General features: G+C 42.1%; 4 protein-coding genes across 4 annotated transcripts; 2 read left to right on the top strand and 2 right to left on the bottom strand.

Moving 5' to 3' along the window:
- The first annotated feature begins 1051 nt into the window (after positions 1 to 1051).
- On the top strand, positions 1052 to 6831 carry LOC109478919. The gene is made up of 3 exons (XM_019780725.1): positions 1052 to 1802; positions 3338 to 4249; positions 5396 to 6831. The coding sequence occupies exons 1-3, from the start codon at positions 1052 to 1054 to the stop codon at positions 6718 to 6720; spliced, it is 2988 nt and encodes a 995-aa protein (XP_019636284.1). The 3' UTR covers positions 6721 to 6831.
- A 1564-nt stretch (positions 6832 to 8395) lies between these two features.
- LOC109478935 (hematopoietic prostaglandin D synthase-like) lies at positions 8396 to 12014 on the bottom strand. The gene is made up of 5 exons (XM_019780741.1): positions 11737 to 12014; positions 10012 to 10107; positions 9400 to 9515; positions 8874 to 8972; positions 8396 to 8700 (listed from the first exon to the last, which is right to left on the bottom strand). The coding sequence occupies exons 1-5, from the start codon at positions 11867 to 11869 to the stop codon at positions 8536 to 8538; spliced, it is 609 nt and encodes a 202-aa protein (XP_019636300.1). The 5' UTR covers positions 11870 to 12014; the 3' UTR covers positions 8396 to 8535.
- Positions 12015 to 12556: 542 nt separating this feature from the next.
- Positions 12557 to 13325, top strand: LOC109478936 (actin-binding Rho-activating protein-like). The gene has a single exon (XM_019780742.1). The coding sequence runs from the start codon at positions 12601 to 12603 to the stop codon at positions 13051 to 13053; it is 453 nt and encodes a 150-aa protein (XP_019636301.1). The 5' UTR covers positions 12557 to 12600; the 3' UTR covers positions 13054 to 13325.
- A 264-nt stretch (positions 13326 to 13589) lies between these two features.
- Positions 13590 to 18493, bottom strand: LOC109478920 (mucin-5AC-like). The gene is made up of 9 exons (XM_019780726.1): positions 17665 to 18493; positions 17402 to 17517; positions 17118 to 17176; positions 16737 to 16903; positions 16053 to 16224; positions 15531 to 15704; positions 14903 to 15077; positions 14395 to 14478; positions 13590 to 14246 (listed from the first exon to the last, which is right to left on the bottom strand). Exons 1-8 carry the CDS (start codon positions 18491 to 18493, stop codon positions 14395 to 14397), a joined length of 1776 nt encoding a protein of 591 aa, XP_019636285.1. The 3' UTR covers positions 13590 to 14246.
- Positions 18494 to 18680: the final 187 nt, after the last annotated feature.

The following is an 18680-nucleotide window of genomic DNA, read 5'->3' on the forward strand; positions in this document are numbered from 1 at the left end:
TCATTGCACTGAGCAAGAAGCTGTTGTGAGACCGTTGATGAGAATCTCTTCTATTTGAAGCAAAGTCCATAACAACGTGGTCTTGACGCGGGTGCCAAACAGATTAAAGTCCTTGAGCGTAGGCGTCTGTTTCGTAACGTCTCAATGTCTGTGAATAATATACATGTTTTGGCATAACTCTTTTTCCAGTCATGTGATGTGAAAAAGCTTAGATGTGAAGAATAGGTTTAGCGTATTCCTCTGAACAAATCTGTGTTCTTGAAGACCCACTTACATATATAGGGTCTAGGAAATACACAGCAGATGTTTTCTTTGAGGTTAACGTGTGTATATGCTCTAATCTGTATCTGTAAAGCCGGTATAACACCGCCCTTCGGCATAACACATGTGCACCTACTTTGCAAACACCCGTCGCGTCGACAGCTTTTACGTTTGCAAAAGAGTTGAGAACGTATGTCGTCACTGTCTGATACAGTCCACCGTGTTAATGGACATTTTTGACTTCACATTCATCCAGAATAAGCAATAGTGACAGAGTTACAGTCAAATTCTGTATATTCTTCGCAGACGCACTGTCACGGACTTTAATCAACAAACCCATCAGCCCCTCACGTCCAGAGATTATTCAATACAGGCTAGCTAACGCACATGTCAAGCCCGCATGTGTTTCTTCTTGCGTATGCATGAATGCGGCAGACGTCACGCACGTATTCTGATGCTCTTGCCTTTGCTTCAAATAGAAGACATCCGACGGCTGCTTGTTGAATACGATGAAATAGGACAGGAAAGTACAAATATTGTTTTACTAACTAGATACGTAGGCAACTGTATTCCTGGTTAGAACCGTATAGAGCATATACAATCCATAAGGTAATGTGCTGTGTTAGTAAGCCTATACTCGTATAGATACACAACCATTGGTGGCAAATGTGGCCCAATATTAATGTTTATTAGCTTTTAGGCTTCTTTTAGCAAACACTGAGCGCCACAGAGTAGAGACGCTCCAAAAATTGGGCATAGTATAGTAGTCTGCCAAACAAATAGAAACAACATGAAAGTAAATGCAAGGTCTTTGCTCGTTACCGTGGGATTTCTGTGTACAGGATGTTTTTGTTTACCGGATGGATGTGGCGTTAGTGATGAGTCAAAGTACAGCTCTACGGTGATCGTTGACTGTTCCAAACTGAATTTCGCGACGGTTCCTAGTGATATACCTCCCAACGCTGAGTGGTTTACAATCAAATTCAACAACATCAGAAATGTTACATACCTGCCGCCACTGCCCAAACTGTACACACTGGACATGAGCTATAATTCTATTGAAAGTGTGTCCTGGATGTCTCTGCGGACTTTGCCAGCTTTGGCCATTCTTGAGCTACAAGGGAACCAACTGAAGTACGTAAAGCTCGACATCGTCATTGCGCATCTCCTGAAGCTGAAATTTGTCAATCTAAGTATGAACAAACTTGCATCATTCTCTGCGTACGCGCTGGGATTGCCACAGGTGACCCAAGTAGTAATCTACAATAACCCCTTTCACTGTGACTGTGATCTTTCCTGGCTGATTGCCAAGATGGCGTGTTTACAAGCCTGTAAGGGGAAAGGCGGACAGGCCTGTTGTTCGTCGTGTTCAGCCTGTTTTCTTGTTATGACCCCCGAAGGACTTTTTAACTGCATCAGTCCGCGTCAATTTCATGGGCGTCATTTGTCCGCTGTGTCCACCCAGCTGACGGACTGTGGAACGACTCACCAAGCCGAGACCAAACTACAGAGGGCAGAAAATGTTACCTTTCTTACCAACGGTTCGGAAACCAATGATACGCAAATCCAAAAGTTGAAGAAAATGCCCCACGAGAATAAGGGCTCGGCAAGGATTTCAACAAAACCTACACCGACCAGCGCCTCTAAATCAACTACCGAATACATAGACACGACAGAAAAACATTGGCATCAACGTCCAGTTATAATCACAAAAATCATTATTCCGCTGATGAACATCTGCCTAATTTTGATTTGTTTCCTTGTACGGTATCTGGTTATACGTGGTCTTTGCTGCAATCACAGGGAAGATGCCAACATTGGTGAAGATCGTCATTCCATTCCCTTACGTGTACAGCAGATGGTACCACCAGCAGCAAACCCTTTATTCCATAACACTGCTTCTGCAGGCGGCTCTAACCATAGACAGCTTGTTGTATGTCAGATTCACAACCCTCAGCGCGTTTCAATACTCAGCACTGAAGCTGGTTGTAGCACTGAGGCTGGTTGTAGCACTGAGGCTGGTTGTAGCACTGAGGTTGGTTGTAGCACTGAGGCTGGTTGTAGCACTGAGGCTGGTTGTAGCACTGAGGCAGGTTGTAGCACTGAAGCTAATTGTAGCACTGAGGCTGGTTGTAGCACTGAGGTGGGTTGTAGCACTGAGGTGGGTTGTAGCACTGAGGTGGATTGTAGCACTGAGGCAGGTTTTTCTGATAAAGACATATAGTTAATACAATTTTTGCCCGCATAAAGCAAATTTCAATGATTTGCCAAAACATCTATCATCCCGTCATACAACTTAATCATTTCGTTCCTTTTTTGAAATTATGACAAATACACAATTGCATGCAAATGTGTCTGTAAGAAAACATATTTACTCAAAGGAATACATTAAGTTGAAATCCATTCTTCCCATGTAAGGTTTTCAATTCAAACATAACTGGAAATACACAAGAGCAAAAGAGTTCCAGTAAAAATGTATATTCTTCACAGTTGAGGGGTTTCGAAGCAGACGCGCTGTCATGTTTTCACGTACTGTAATCAACAAACCCATCAACTTCTCACGTCCAGAGATTGTCTACCTGACTCACATGTCAAACCCGTACGCCGTTTCTTTGTGTATGGATGAATGCCACGTTGGCATTGTCTTTGCTTCAAAAGAAAAGATATTCGAATCTACGGTCTCACAATTGCTTCTTGTTCAATGCGATGACCCGGGACAGGGAGGTACAATTGCTAGTTTACTAAAATGATACCCATCAAAAATATTGTATTTCTGTTTAGGACTGTCCGACTGTAAAGCAAGTAGATCAAGAAGCGACAAGGTGATTGTCGTTCAAATGCTACAGATGTAATAATATTTAATTTATTAGCTTGTAGGCTTTGTTGTCAGACACTGACAACCGTAGAGGCAAGGTGCACCGATTCGAAATTGGGTATTTTGCCAAAGACAACAAAACAAACATGAAAGTAAGTTCAAGGTGTTTGTTCTTTAGTTTGGGATTTTTTTGGTCAAGATGTTTTTGTTTACCGGATGGATGTGAAGTTAGGAAGCCAAAGCACGTCTCTATGGTATTAGTTCACTGCAGTCACCTTGGTCTCGTCACGGTGCCTAGTGATATACCGTCCAACGCTGAACGGTTTAATATCGCGTACAACAACATCAGAAACGTTACCTACCTGCCGCCACTGCCTCAACTGTACACACTGGACCTGAGCTATAATTCTATTGAAAGTGTGTCTTGGATGTCTCTGCGGACTTTGCCAGCTTTGGCCGTTCTTGAGCTACAAGGGAACCAACTGAAGTACGTACAACTCGACATCGTCATTGCGCATCTCCCGAAACTTAAATTTGTTAATCTAAGTATGAACAAACTTGCATCATTCTCTGCGTACGCGCTGGGATTGCCACATGTGATTCAGATAGGAATCAACAATAACCCCTTTCACTGTGACTGTGATCTTTTCTGGCTGATTATTGAGATGACGTGTTTACGAACCTGTAGTGAAAAAGATGGACATGTTTGTTGTTCTTCATGTTCAGCCTGTTTTCTTAGCAATTATATGGATAAACACGCACGGTTTGACTACAAGAGTCCGAGTCAGCTGCATGGGCGCCATTTGTCCACTGTGTCCACCCATCTGACTGACTGTGGAACGACCCACCAAACCGAGACCAAACTCCAGAGGGCAGAAAATGTTACCTTTTTTATCAACGGTTCAGAAACCAACGACACACACATCCAAAAGTTGAAGAAAATGCCCCACAAGAATAAGAGCTCGGCAAGGGTGTCAACAAGACCTACACCGACCAGCGCCTCTAAATCAACTACCGAAAACACGACAGAAAAAAAACCTGGACATCAACGTCCAGTTATGATCATAAACATCATTATTCCGCTGAACATCTGCCTAATTTTGATTTGTTTCCTTGTACGGTATGTGATTATTCGTGACCTTTGTAGCAATCACAGGGAAGATGCCAACATTGGTGAAGATCGTCATTTCATTCCCTTACGTGTACGGCAGATGGTACCACCCACAGCAAACCCTTCATCCCATAACACTGCTCCTGCAGGCGGGTCTAACCATAGACAGCTTGTTGCATGTCAGATTCACAACCTTCAGCGCGTTTCAGTACTTAGCATAGAGGCGGGTTGTAGCACTGAGGCAGGTTGTAGCACTGAGGCAGGTTGTAGCACTGAGGCTGGTTGTAGCACTGAGGCGGGTTGTAGCACTGAGGCTGGTTGTAGCACTGAGGCGGGTTGTAGCACTGAGGCTGGTTGAAGCACTGAGGCTGGTTGTAGCACTGAGGCTGGTTGTAGCACTGAGGCAGGTTTTTCTGATAAAGACATATAGTTAATACAATTTTTGCCCGCATAAAGCAAATTTTAATGATTTGCCATTGAAACGTCTATCATCCCGTCATGCAACTTAATCATTTCGTTCCTTTTTTGAAATTATGACAAATACACAATTGCATGCAAATGTGCCTGTTAGAACACATATTTACTCAAAGGAATACATTGAGTTGAGATTAATTCTTGCCATATAAGGTTTTCAATTCAAACATGACTGGAAATACACAAGAGCTAAAGAGTTCCAGTTAAAAATGTATTTTCTTCACAGTTGAGGGGTTACGAAGCAGACGCGCTGTCATGGTTTCACGTACTGTAATCAACAAACCCAGCAGCCCTTCACGTCCAGAGATTGTGTCTACCTGACTCACATGTCAAACCCGTATGTCGTTTCTTTGTGTATGGATGAATGCCACGTTGGCATTGTCTTTGCTTCAAAAGAGAAGGCATTCAAATCAACGGTCTCACAACGGCTTCTTGTTCAATGCGAACATACGGGACAGGGAAGTACAATTGCTATTTTACTAAAATGATATTGTATTTCTGTTTAGGACTGCCCTACTGTAAAGCAAGAAGATCAAGAAGCCACAAGGTGATTGCCGTCCTAATGTACAGATAGATATATTTATCTATCAGCTTGTAGGCTTTGTTGTCAAACACTGAAAACCGTAGAGGCAAGGTGCACCGATCCGAAGTTGAGTATTTTGCCAAAGAAAACAAACTAAACATGAAAGTAAGTGCAAGGTGTTTGTTGTTTACTTTGGGATTTTTGTGGACAAGGTGTTTTTGTTTACCGAATGGATGTGAAGTTAGGAAGTCAATCCCCCCCTCTAAGGTGTTAGTTGACTGTAGTAGCCTTCATCTCGTCACGGTGCCTAGTGATATACCGTCCAACGCTGTGCGGTTTGAAATCGCGTACAACAACATCAGAAACGTTACGTACCTGCCGCCACTGCCAGACCTGTACACACTGGACCTGGGCTATAATTCTATTGAAAGTGTGTCCTGGATGTCTCTGCGGACTTTGCCAGCTTTGGCCGTTCTTGAGCTACAAGGGAACCAACTTAAGTACGTACAACTCGACATCGTCATTGCGCATCTTCCGAAGCTGAAATCTGTTAATCTAAGTATGAACAAACTTGCATCATTCTCTCAGTACGCGCTGGGATGGCCACAGGCGACTCAAATACGAATCAACAATAACCCCTTTCACTGTGACTGTGATCTTTCCTGGCTGATTATCAAGATGGCGTGTTTACAAGCCCGTAAGGGAAAAGATGGACAGGTCTGTTGTTCTTCATGTTCAGCCTGTTTTCTTAGCAATTATATGGATCAACACGCACGTTTTGACTGCAAAAGTCCGAGTCAGCTGCATGGGCGCCATTTGTCCACTGTGTCCACCCAGCTGACGGACTGTGGAACGACCCACCAAACCGAGCTACAGAGCACAGAAAATGGCACCTTTCTTATCAACAGTTCGGAACCCAACGCCACACAGGCCCCATTGTGGAGCAAAGGAACCTACGAGAACCATAGTTTGGCAAGGATGTCAACAATTCCTACATCTACCAGCGCTTTAACATCTGTAAAGTCTATGGGTAAAAAGCAAGAAGAAAATATCCAATACATCATTCTTTTTATTGTTGAAAAATGCCTGACTGTAGCTTTTATTTCCTTCATCGTCCGGTTCATAGTGAGGTACAATCTGTGTTGTAATCGCCGGAAAGATCGCAACAAGGACGCAGATCACCATTCAATTCGGTTACATCAGATCGTGCCACCGATAGAAAACATTTCGTACATCGCAACTGACGCAGGGGGTTCGAACCCCAGACAGCCAATTGCACATCAAATTACACCCACGTCACCGATAGTAAACTCTGCACGCCAGTGTACCTCTGCAGGAGGCTTGCATGGCGGATATTTGGTTACCTCGGGTGAAAACCAGAATACACCATCGGTAGAAAATTATGAAAACTACTCTGCAGAAGGTTTGAATTACGAGCATCTTTATGACAATAATGACGATGATGGAAAATATAGTAAGCAGCTGGAAGCTACAACGTCATCAGTCAGTCCTTATATTGCAGAGCCAGAGGATTAATTCCTTAGTTGAGCGTCTGGTATTATTTACTTACTCTAATTTCAATGAAATAGTAGGGAATTTAGTTCTGTTGGAATAATATGATTGATATTGTTTCATAGAAACGTTGTATTTATGTGCATTTTTATCTGTGTTTTATATGGGTGAGTCATTCCTGAAATATAAAAAAAGAAAAAAAAGAAATCTTGAAAACCTTTGTTGCAAGATACCACATTGCAGATGTAAAGAGTCTGAATTGGGCACTGAGTGGGTATTTACATTCAATTTGTTTTACGTAGCGAGTGAAAACACAAGGAAACTTTACTTAGAAACATTACATTATATCTGTACAAAAATGAAGACCATTTTCAGATTATTGTTGGTTACTTACTATTAATGCTAGATTGATATTAAATTTCTCTTATTCCTGTTGTATTATCACATTTTCCAATATAGAATTGTAGAAATACGTTGCCAATATGGTTGACAAATTTTAAAGTATCCCTGTACTTAAGAGTTGTGATTCTTGTCTGTAAGATACTTAAAACTGCACTTTTGATGTTATGATATCAACATTTTGAAAGAATACATTTTGCACAAGTCTTGAAATGCTCAATGTCTGTCTTTTCTGCAATTCAGAATCCTATTTGAGATATAAAATGTTTTTCTTTTGTATCAAGTATTTCGGTAGATTTAGTGGCTGTGCGCAGAGACAGGATTCTTTTTTTTTTCAATTTCAGCTTTCATAACAATCATAGCCTCACGTTATTGAGTCAGAAAACCAATCTACAACCCACGTGTTTTTCTCATTTCTAGACGAATTGGTCTGCATGGGGTGGGGGAGCGCTAGAGACAATTTCTAGAAGAAGAGCAGAGAATGATGAATATACTCTGCCTGTGCTTTGCTCCATTTATGCATATCTTTTTGGAAACTCAACTGACAAAGATAGAATGGGATTAGATGTTACAGTAAGATTATTTTGCCTTGTGCTTATCCCATAAAAGATACTGTGGCTCCATTACTAACAATAATAAAAGTTAACATTACATGTATATCGACAGGATGCCTAAATTTGCCGCTTTTCCCTTAAATTACACATTCTAAATTTCATGTGCCAAGGGTTACTAGGTAGTGAGAGGAAGAATATTCTAGTAACAGAAAACAGGAAAATAGACGCAACGAACTGCATTAGTATGATACAGTGCTAAATGTTTCGGGCAAGGGTCATTTCCTTGTCCTTGGTGCTGAATCGCCTTCATGTAAATTAACCACGCTATCTTACCAATTCTCAGCCGTCTAACGGGGTTTAACAGCTCACTAAGGCTTCTGATTGATGTTTTTTTTTTCCAGTTTGCTACTGGTTGAACTCGTCACCCTGACCATATAATATTTGACGAAAATGTTTGCACATGTAACGCCCATAGGTTTCACAACAGAAAATTAGGAAATTTCTCGGACAGTTTTGTGTGTGCGCCAAACAAAATTATGACTTTGACGTGATTATGACGACGCTACGTTTATCTATATTTTATACTAAACAATTAAAGGGGCTTTCATGTCGATTTATGAATTTGCTGTCACGAGGAATTATGATATTTAGAAAACAGTATAATGGTTTATCAAGTACCTTTCTGCTATAGACATATAATAGAGCTTCCTGGCTAATCTAAATGATTCGTTCGTGAAAAAATGTATCAGAGATGCACTTAAGCCATTTATTTGGAGAAATGTTGCATCTTTACCGTACAGTTCTAAACTCCGTTTTAATTTACCAACAAGTAAATACATATTGACAGAGCAGAAGTGCAGGGCGTTCGTATGGCCATCTCAATATACTAGTGGTCTGTCACTGGACGTTCCTTTAGCCATTTCGCGACACCAGGGTTGGTCTTGACGTTATCAACGACTTTGTTGAGGTTGCAGTACCCATCTAAAGCGCTAGGGTACTCAGCCGTGATGAAGTCCATCATATTGAAGAACGCGATGTCAGCCCAGGTCAGCTGTGGTAATGAAAAAATAAAATAGAAAATAATTAATAATTAATTAACAGGACAAGAAGCATTTTTTTCAACAATGAATTAATGATGTGAACAATTCGAGCAATATTTGTGTATTTTAACCATGTAAACAGTTGTTTGTTGAATGTTAAAAATAAGTATGGTTTGAAACATACCGAGTCTCCGACGAAGTATCCATTTCCCCCTGCAAACCCTTCGTACAGAGCGAGGAATGGAGGCAGAGACTTTTCACCGAACTCTTTCTTCTTTTCCGCCTGTAATTACAAGGAAAGGTATCACCAGTGCATGCATGGTGAGGAAACTGTGCCGTTTGTTTCTCAATTTTACAGTGTCGAGTTGAACATACCGGGAAGGAAAGGAAATAAGTAATTCTATCTTCAATATATATATTTTAATCAAAACCATATACATATTTTAATCAAAACGTTTCTGGAACAGGAAATCTAAGTAGAACAGCACATGCACAGCACATGCGCAGCACATGCACAGCGCATGCACAGCACATGCACAGCACATACGCAGCACATGCATAGCACAAGCACAGCACAAGCACAGCACAAGCACAGCACAAGCACAGCACAAGCACAGCACAAGCACAGCACAAGTACAGCACAAGCATAGCACAGGGGATGGGTTACAGGTTCGTGCAGAATTGTTCATGAAAACCGTGCTGAAGAATACCTTTTTGCTTGCATCTTTCTCCATGACCATCTCAGTGAACAGTTTACCCAGATCCATGCCGCCGTCTAGCAGCATGTCTGCACGGGCCTGGTCTACGGACGTCTTTCCCAGCAAACCTGCAATTCACGATCGGATACAGGACACAGCTACATGTAAACAAATTCTTCAAAATTAGCAAATTGTCTTTACATTTCAACCTGTAATCCCAGTTGTTATGAGTCAGTTTTTTTTTATTTTCTTAAGTTTTTTCTTTGAGGGAAAAAGTCTCGTATTAATAATTTTTTTTAATTTTGTGTAAAATGCTGTGAGCTCAGCTCGAAGATCAGTACGCTACACTACAGGCAGATGTATCTCTACAGTATCCGATAACCAGGTAACTATATAGACCTTTTGACCTTTGGCATTAACAGCTGCCAAAAAGTTATGCATGAGAATTCAGCCATGATAACTTGACATGACAACTTCTGGCCTGTCAACATCCATCCTGATACTTTGCTGAGTTTCCTCACACAACGTGGTAAGTTTATATATCTACGCTTCAACTATCTGTCCGTTTTTGTTTGATTTTGTTTGTTTGTTTGTTTGTTTGTTTGTTTGTTTGTTGTAACTTACCTGCTTCCCTGGCCACGAAGCGAGCGATCGCCATACTCTGACAGATCATGAGCTGACCGTCAACCTCCAGTGTAGGTACTTGCCCCATCGGTGTCTCTGCAATAAGAGATTTGAGTACGACTTTACATGACTGAGTGAGTGAGTGAGTGAATGAACGAATGAATGAATGAATAAATGAATTAATTAATTAATCGGGTTTATTGAATTGATAAATGAATTGTGGCGACACAATGCTTTTTGATGTTTACCAAATGAAAACATATTGTTTTTGGTCTGTTTCTTCTTCTTCCGTTCCATAGTCAATGACCTGAACCAGACCGTCTGTCACCATGGTAACTAGTGTTGGGTTACATCATGTTGCAATTTTATAGCAGGAAGGATTGTGACTTATGTGACCATATGTATGAACGTGCTTGAGTAAGAATTAACAGAGCGATATGTGAACCATATGCGAACTTCAAGGTAAACATTACGCATTTGCTTGGCACTTCCGGTGTCTGACTGGGAAACAGTAATGGCCGCCATATCATAGCAGACTCACCGAAGATATTGTAGTATCACTAGAACGAACCTGTCTATAGTGGACATCATGGAACGTAAAGAAACTAGTATCCGTGGGCGAGTGACCACAGTAGATAACAAGGAGAAGTCGTAGACATCATCCCTCCATGAAATAGCTTGTTATTTTGTAATCTTTTGGTGTATTTCAATAGAGATATTATGAGTCAAACTTTGTTTTTATCAGCAGAATGATTTGTGGTGGCACTTTGTATTTTATCAAGCTGTCATGTGCAGGCGTTTACTGTCTTGTTTACTTTGATGGCCAGCAGGTCATTTGCCTTAGCCTGGGTACCATCCCCAGTAGTATATTCGCAAACTCTATAACTGTTATAGAGTTTGCGAATATACTACTGGGGATGGTACCCAGGCTACACTTGCCTGTACATGTAGGTCAATGACCAGGCAAATGACCTGCAGACCAGACAAACAAGATTTATTTTCCTGCAGACTGTCTAGGGGTAAAAATAGATAGGGCTGCCTGGGTCTGACCTGCAGCTGGAGGTATAAACAAAAACACTCTGTCCCAACTTTTGGGTCAAACAGACCATCCTATTATTAAGTAGGGGTGAAAAAAGTGAAAATCCTTTTAAATTAAGCAATAAAAATATGCGACAACCTGCTAATGCACTCCAAAACACAAAGAGACTCAACAACTACCCACATACCAAAAATCATACCAAACCATCCCCCAGATTTTCCAAACATTCAACACAAAAAGTCCAACATTAAACATTTTGTAAATATCAAACGCAAACAGCTAGGGGACCCAAATTTAAACCACTAAACCATGGTAATAACAACTACATGCTACCTTAATATCGCACAAACAGTCCATAACGCGAAAACAACAGAATAAAAAAATTAAACTGCAGTACCAAGGTCAATCACCAGGGGCTCAAAGTCAACCTACACAATCTCCAAGGCCCCATCCATCAATCTGCCAAATATCGTACAGTTCCTTCTCACCGATCTTCAGATATCAGACCAAACATGAAACGGAGTAAAAACAGTACCCCCATTTTCATGGAGGGTAATAAACTTACGATTCTTTATACTTGAGTCGATCAAAAACGGTAATCGACGAACCCAAGAAGTGATAGCCCAATAGCAAATACTTGAACAAGCACTAGTACGGTACTGACAACTAGCTATAGCTAGACTTACTTGACTTGAGTTCCGGCCATTTGTCCCATTCAATCCTGACGTCTTCATATGGGATTCCACCTGCAGCAAATAGCAGTCTGATCAACTCCCCACGACCGCGGACGTTAAAGTAAGTCAGCTTGTACGTCGGCATTGTTTCTACCTTTGCCGGGCGGCGTACAACAATGCACGGGTGAAAGGAGAAAGGTGAGACGTGTTGAGGAGAAGGGAGCGTCTCAAAAGTTCACAGGACGTCCGTAAATGAATCCATCACCGTTAATCGTTTCTGGGTTGGAAAAAGGATTTTGTAGGCCGATTTGCTGTCCAAGTACAAATCATTATGGTATGTGTCGATGGTTTTTGTACGCTGGTAGCTAGGGGATTTTTGCGACGTGTTTTGAATTACCAAAAATGGAATCTTTTGCCATATTTGTATGGTATGTCAACTAGTAACGTTGGTTCCCTTGTAATGTATCAATTTCACCATCAGACACCCGTTGCCATGGCAACGGCCACAATGACCGACGCCTATATCTTCCTCTCACTTCATTCCATCATCCTACAACTTTTATATGCGAAGTTAAAAATTGATCAGATGAGATACAGTACTTTTTAATACTGGTAACCTTAACCTCTCTCCTTAAATTCTATACGACGTACAGCCAGCGTTGTCCCTAAATTGGGATAAAATCGTACGATCAAAAAATTGTTCACCTGATAACGTTACCCGATATGCCCTCCCCCGCAACAGAATGGAACATTCCTTTTATCCCACGACCTTTGACCTCTCCAATTGCGGACGACAACAAACATTTTGCGACTGCTTGGCGACCCAGTAAAGGAACGACGCAGATTGTTGCGGTAGAGGGAGAGATTTTCCCCACTATGGCAGAAAAGCCCGTCAGCAAGGAGCCCCGGGGAGGTGTAGCCGGCCTTTCGGCGCTCTGGCAGCAGCGCACCGAGGAACACGCTCACCAACAGACGATCAACCCCTTCTCGGACTGGGAGGGCGCGTCGACCCGAGCGAAGCTCCACCGAGGAGACCAGGGGTACGGGAGGCCTGTCGAGGGGTCTAAGACAGAGGCAAGAGGCAAGGCAGCGCACACGCACATCAGCGGGGAAGTCCTACAAGTCGTGGACGTTATAAACGCTATCGGCTGGCGGGACAGGGACGGGAGAATGTGTGTGAATTTTGGCCTGTTGTTCGAGGTGTACACCAAAATCTCCAACAAGGTGGTGGGCGTTCTTGTACGAGCGAGAAAGTACGGATTGTTGGAGTTTGAGGGAGAGATGTTGTGGCAGGGGCGGGATAACCACGTCTTGATCACGGTGCTGTGAGATGGCTGGCATAGCGGGACCAGGGAGGGTCTGCGACGTAAACAAACCTTATTTGTAACTCCCTGTGGTCGCGTGGGACCGTTATGTGGATATGACCTGGAGTAACCCCTGCAAAGAGCCCTGGTTTGTTGCGTGTTGATATAACAAGGGTTAGGCGCAATTTGTGATAAAAATATGCACTGAGAGAAAAATTCATCGCTGAACAATTATATATTATACATATACGTCGAGGGAAAACTTTATTGCACAACAATTGTGACAAGGTACAACGTATGGCATTCAATGCTGTATAACAACAAACTTATGAGACCTACCTTACAAAAGACTATGTACTAGGTAGTTTTGGATGGGAATATGCTTTTGCAAATGTGGAAACTTTTGTGTTTAGTTACTTTTGAAATATTGTTCTATATGTACAATGCAGTGGTTGTCACATGTCAATATGGACTTGACGTTGCTATTTGAATCCATTGAGAGGTATCCTGCTATAGAAGATTATAGACCTGTACATGTATATATTGACTTGTGCACATCAGAATTGTGATAAAAGAGCTACCGAGAGAGTGTATCAAGAGAGCTACGCTTATGTTCTTCCAGATTTTTATCTATTTATTGATGAATCTTTAGGCCAGTCCCTTTAGTTATAACTGATTCCCGATGGACCACAGCTCCACTTGACTGAACATCATGGAAATGTAATATGATATGTCTGCTGTTGTGTACAGAATCTCACGAAAATAGGTTAGGTAACGGAGCCGAGACATATTTCTAATGTAATAAACATGATGCAAACAAAGAAATAATTATAATAACTCTTTATTTGAAAAAAAAAGTGACTTTAACGAAGACTTGGAATACATTTAAAAGTAACGCTATTCAAACACGAATGAATAATAGTTAAGAGAAATAGAAACCCATATCATCATAATGAAACAGCATTAAAAACAACACCAAACTATACCAAAATTACATATTATCGCTAGAAGTTGATTGATGATAATTCTTAGCACCGTGTTTAGAGTGTGTAGATCAGAGCCTACAGCTTATTCAGGCTTCAAGACATTTTTGTATATTACATGTACTTCTGTTTTATCTTACACAGGTATCAACATCACTGTTTATTTACATCAGTATTTACAGGTAGCAGATTACTAACACTAGTACAGCACTGGACATCTCTCGGATGGACTTTGCTGAAACAAAAGAACAATATAATTAATAATTCCGAATTATACCATATTCCATAATAGCTAAGTTCAAAGATACAAAATGTGCAGGGAGGACCAGTGAACTTTATATTGCCAATTTAGTCACTTTAATTAGAAAATTAGCCTAATTTACCTAGAAGTATTCCTGTGAGACCTGAGACCATCTCTTGGGTTGATCGTACGCCTGGAAGTCAACATTAGGCCGAGGTATCCTGAACTGTAGTATAGAAAAAACCAGGATGTTATTTCATCACGTAACTTAACTGTCAATATTCTGACTGAATACTACATCCTGAACATTGTTATTGTCGTTTTATGACTTGTGCAATGTGGATACTGGTTTTATGCTTCTACGACAAAAGAGTTAGTGTCACCAACTAGGCATCTTCCTTGATAGCCTTGCTAGTACTTGCTAGTACGACAGGTCACTAGGTGATTACCATTATATCAGTACGTTATCTAAAGTACCATTGACATACGTATTACAATAAGTAAAAATGTCCAGAAATACATGTTTATGGATAAATTAAGGCATAATAATGTCCTTTATAAGTACAATTTTTACATAGCTAGTAATTCAACAACAAAAAAATGTAGAGTTTATATCTTTGTAACAACCCTGAGAGGAAAAGTGGCCTTACCTTGCTGGGGAAGTTGGGTTCGCTGACGTAGATGGGGTTGTACACGTCAGTGAAGGTGTGGAAGGCGGACATGTCTGACAGGGGGTAGTTGGCCTGGTGACTGGAGAGGGACCCCTGTCGTGTGTTGTTCTTCCAGAACGACGTGTCGGCTCGGCTGTAGGCCATGGTGTTCACACTGCTGAAGGAAGACGAAGTGTTCATTAGACAAGTTGACAACATAAATGGTAGCTAGAAAGGTAAAATAATCAAATTACATTCACATGATCTATCGTCACAAACTATTGCTCTATTTATATTATAACTCAAACACATTCATACATATAATGACCAGCCCCTCAAACTAAAATTTGCAAAATTTGCAAACACAACGCCACAGGGTGTCTGCTACAGCACCTGTTACCATGGTGACAGACGTCTGGTCACCATTCAGGCCATTGTTTATCGCACAAAGGCAGACTGAGGGATATGCATACGGAAATATTGCAATGAGTGACCTTGAAAGATGATAGTGCCACCATGTTCTACAGGATTGTAAAATCTTGATGAAATTCATCAGAAAATCGTTAATTCTAACTCTAAAGCAAGTCTTTGACGGGCAATATTCAAAGGTGGTGACAATTGTACGCACCTTGCCATTGCACCAGAAGTGTTCCTCCTGCTGTAGCAGACGTAAGATGCCAGCGCCATGATGATGATGATCAGAGCGCCTCCCACGCCTGCAGCCCCGCCGATAATGGCGGTTTGTGACGCGAACGTCTCGCACCGGGCGCCGCTGTAGAACCCGCGCGTGTCTGACAAGCAGCTGCGGGAAAGAACAGAAGGAATGTCTTTCAGTACCAAGGACGGCGTATGCTTTATGTGTGTCAGGATAGAGACACCGATATGGTAGAATCGGCGATCTGTGTGTCTACCCTGACACACATACTGAAAGCAGCTATCATGGCAACCATGGGAATCAAAATAATTGCAAAGAAAATTCATATACTGTTTGGAGAAATCGGCGCCTTAAGCAATAATAAACGCATAGCAGATGGAATTGTTTGATTAAGGAAGCTGTACATCTTCAATCTTGTTAGCATTCTAGCAAAACGTTCCTCTCCACCCCCCAAAAAAGAAATAGAAGATATCACACCACAAAAAAATCATTTACCTGCATTTCAGTCCAACGTCAGGGATGACCTCACAATGTCCGCCATTTTTGCAGTAGTTGTCTGCGCAGACGCACTGAGCGCCCCAAACGCCGTTGGTCTGCGTGGCGCTGCAGTTGGCGTCAGGTCCGCAGCCGGACGGGCAGAGGGCCGAGACTCCGAGACTGCTGATGTCTGTGCGGTATACAACATCATTATACAACTTCATTCTTTTTTTTATATCGATATCATTTCATTGTTATTCATATCAATCAGAAACAATCTCTATACAAACGCGGAAATGTGTAGTGTCAACTTGCGTATTGAATACATACCAGTACAATACAAATTTTCCTGGTAATAGACATCAATGAAAACTATGTAGAAAAACAACGTCTGAGGGTATTTTGTCACTCTACCGAAACGTCAAATTTCAGGTCAAATTTGGCTTACAAATGGAGTTGAATCTACTCAAGCAAATGACAGGAGAAGATGAAGATGAGGAGGATTAGGAGGAGGAAAAAGAAGAAAACTAGTTGAGGAGGAGGCGGAGAAACATCCGGAAAACAATATATTTCATCCATGCCATCGTATGGAGTGAAATATAACCAGACGAGAAAAAAAGCCGGCAAAGGAGCCTGCTATGAAACACATGCCAAGGCCATTGCCTTCGGCTACCAGTGAAGAGATATAACAAATGTTCTTACCTTCATAAGTGAGTGCGGAGGCAGAAAATGAATTCTGCTCCACCCTGTAGTTGCCAATGGCTCCACTTTGCGTCCAGTTCTGAGCAACACCCGTGATCTCTTCAGTCGGAGCGGCCGTGTCACTCTCGAAGATCGTGGCAAATTTCACGGTCAGATCTGTGCCTGGTCTGCAGAAAAAAATGGGACAAAATGTTACCATAGCATCCACCACGAATTTGTCATAAACATTTGCCAATCAGCTTGTTTTCTGTCAAATAAATGATCCAGTACAGCAACTCATTAAGACATTGTTCATCAATTTAATATACTGGTACGTACCCAGTACAATGACACATTTTAAAGCTGATACCTGTAAGTAGGAATAAGGACGAGTATACTTACGGGAATGACAGGACCACAACGACTTTGAAGCCAGTCAAGGCCTCGAACACTGGCTGCAGCTGCAGAAAGGATACAAGCAATTTCTATGAATCAGTCTCTGTGTATTTAGGTATGTACTACATGATCTTCAATATTATCGCCAATAAGCATATACTAGAGAAGAAAAAAACAAACGTTAATACTAGAGAAGAAAAAAAAAACAAACGTTGATACTCTCCCAAATATAGTCCATTAGAAAATCAATCTAAAAGTAGATAAAGTATAGTAAGAGGAGACCAACTCACCGCCTCAATGCACTGTCGTGTTAAGTTCCTATATTCGGCCGATTGTTGGTTGTCTAACGCACCCGGTCTCATTCCATTCAGAACGACTTCAAAAGCCAGAATAGTCGTAGGTTTGCCTGTGTGATAAAACATTGACAAAAAGTATAACGGTTCTGTTTCTTTGTGATTTTTTTTTGATAAATCATAAAAAATACAGCATCAAAATCTACAGACTAAATCCGTAGACTAAATGTGAAATGCAGATAAATAATGAACGAACTCACCAGGCGTAGCAGCTTGTGTAGTGGTCATTTGTGTGGTAACTGGTCTTGTAGTTCTCTGTGCCGTGGAACTTGGTGCACCTGGTCTGCTGGTAGCTGCACCGGTCGTTCCTGGTCCAACGGTGGCCCCAACAGTCGTTGCGTTATCGGTGGTGACAGGGTCAGTTGCAGGTGCACCAGACATTGTTGTTGCAGGTGCACCAGCCATTGTTGTTGCAGGTGCAACAGGCATGGTCGTTGCAGGTGCACCAGCCATAGTCGTTGCAGGTGCACCAGCCATTGTTGATGTAGGTGCACCAGCTATAGTTGTGCCGGTGCACCAGCCATTGTTGTTGCAGGTGCACCAGCCATTGTCGTTGCAGGTGCACCAGCCATAGTTGTTGCAGGTGCACCAGCCATTGTTGTTGCAGGTGCACCAGCCGTTGTTCGTTGCAGGTGCACCAGCCATTGTTGTTGCAGGTGCACCAGACATTGTGGAGGCAGGTGCACCAGCCATAGTTGTTGCAGGTGCACCAGCCGTTGTTGTTGCAGGTGCACCAGCCATTGTTGTTGAAGGTGCACCAGCCATTGTTGTTGTAGGTGCACCAGCCATTGTTGTTGCAGGTGCACCAGCCATTGTTGTTGTAGGTGCACCAGCCATTGTTGTTGCAGGTGCACCAGCCATTGTTGTTGCAGGTGCGCCAGACATTGTTGAAGCAGGTGCGCCAGACATTGTTGAAGCAGGTGCACCAGCCATTGTTGTTGCAGGTGCACCTGCCATTGTTGTTGCAGGTGCACCAGCCATTGTTGATGCAGGTGCACCAGCCATTGTTGTTGCAGGTGCACCAGCCATTGTTGATGCAGGTGCACCAGCCATTGTTGTTGCTGAAGTGGCAGGCGCACGAGGCATTGTTGTTACTGCTGCTGAAGTGGTAGGTGCACCAGGCATTGTTGTTGCTGAAGTGGTCGGTGCACCAGCCATTGTTGATGCAGGTGCACCAGCCATTGTTGATGCAGGTGCACCAGCCATTGTTGATGCA

This window comes from Branchiostoma belcheri, unplaced genomic scaffold (assembly GCF_001625305.1).
Source record: "Branchiostoma belcheri isolate BF01 breed outbred unplaced genomic scaffold, Haploidv18h27 scaffold46, whole genome shotgun sequence".
Lineage (NCBI taxonomy): Eukaryota > Metazoa > Chordata > Leptocardii > Amphioxiformes > Branchiostomatidae > Branchiostoma > Branchiostoma belcheri.

Bases quoted from the DNA above. Each gene is read 5' to 3' on its own strand.
- LOC109478919 (XM_019780725.1), top strand. From the start codon at position 1,052: ATGAAAGTAAATGCAAGGTCTTTGCTCGTTACCGTGGGATTTCTGTGT. The intron at 1,803-3,337 runs GTTCGGAAACCA...CTATGGTATTAG, and splicing joins TGTTACCTTTCTTACCAACG to TTCACTGCAGTCACCTTGGT. The intron at 4,250-5,395 runs GTGAAGATCGTC...TTTTGTGGACAA, and splicing joins CAGGGAAGATGCCAACATTG to GGTGTTTTTGTTTACCGAAT.
- LOC109478935 (XM_019780741.1), bottom strand. From the start codon at position 11,869: ATGCCGACGTACAAGCTGACTTACTTTAACGTCCGCGGTCGTGGGGAG. The intron at 9,516-10,011 runs GTAAGTTACAAC...CGTGAATTGCAG, and splicing joins CTTCGTGGCCAGGGAAGCAG to GTTTGCTGGGAAAGACGTCC. The intron at 8,701-8,873 runs GTATGTTTCAAA...TCATTACCACAG, and splicing joins GATACTTCGTCGGAGACTCG to CTGACCTGGGCTGACATCGC.
- LOC109478936 (XM_019780742.1), top strand. From the start codon at position 12,601: ATGGCAGAAAAGCCCGTCAGCAAGGAGCCCCGGGGAGGTGTAGCCGGC.
- LOC109478920 (XM_019780726.1), bottom strand. From the start codon at position 18,493: ATGGCTGGTGCACCTGCAACAACAATGGCTGGTGCACCTGCATCAACA. The intron at 17,518-17,664 runs GTGAGTTCGTTC...TTTATCACACAG, and splicing joins TACACAAGCTGCTACGCCTG to GCAAACCTACGACTATTCTG. The intron at 17,177-17,401 runs GTGAGTTGGTCT...TCCTTTCTGCAG, and splicing joins CACGACAGTGCATTGAGGCG to CTGCAGCCAGTGTTCGAGGC.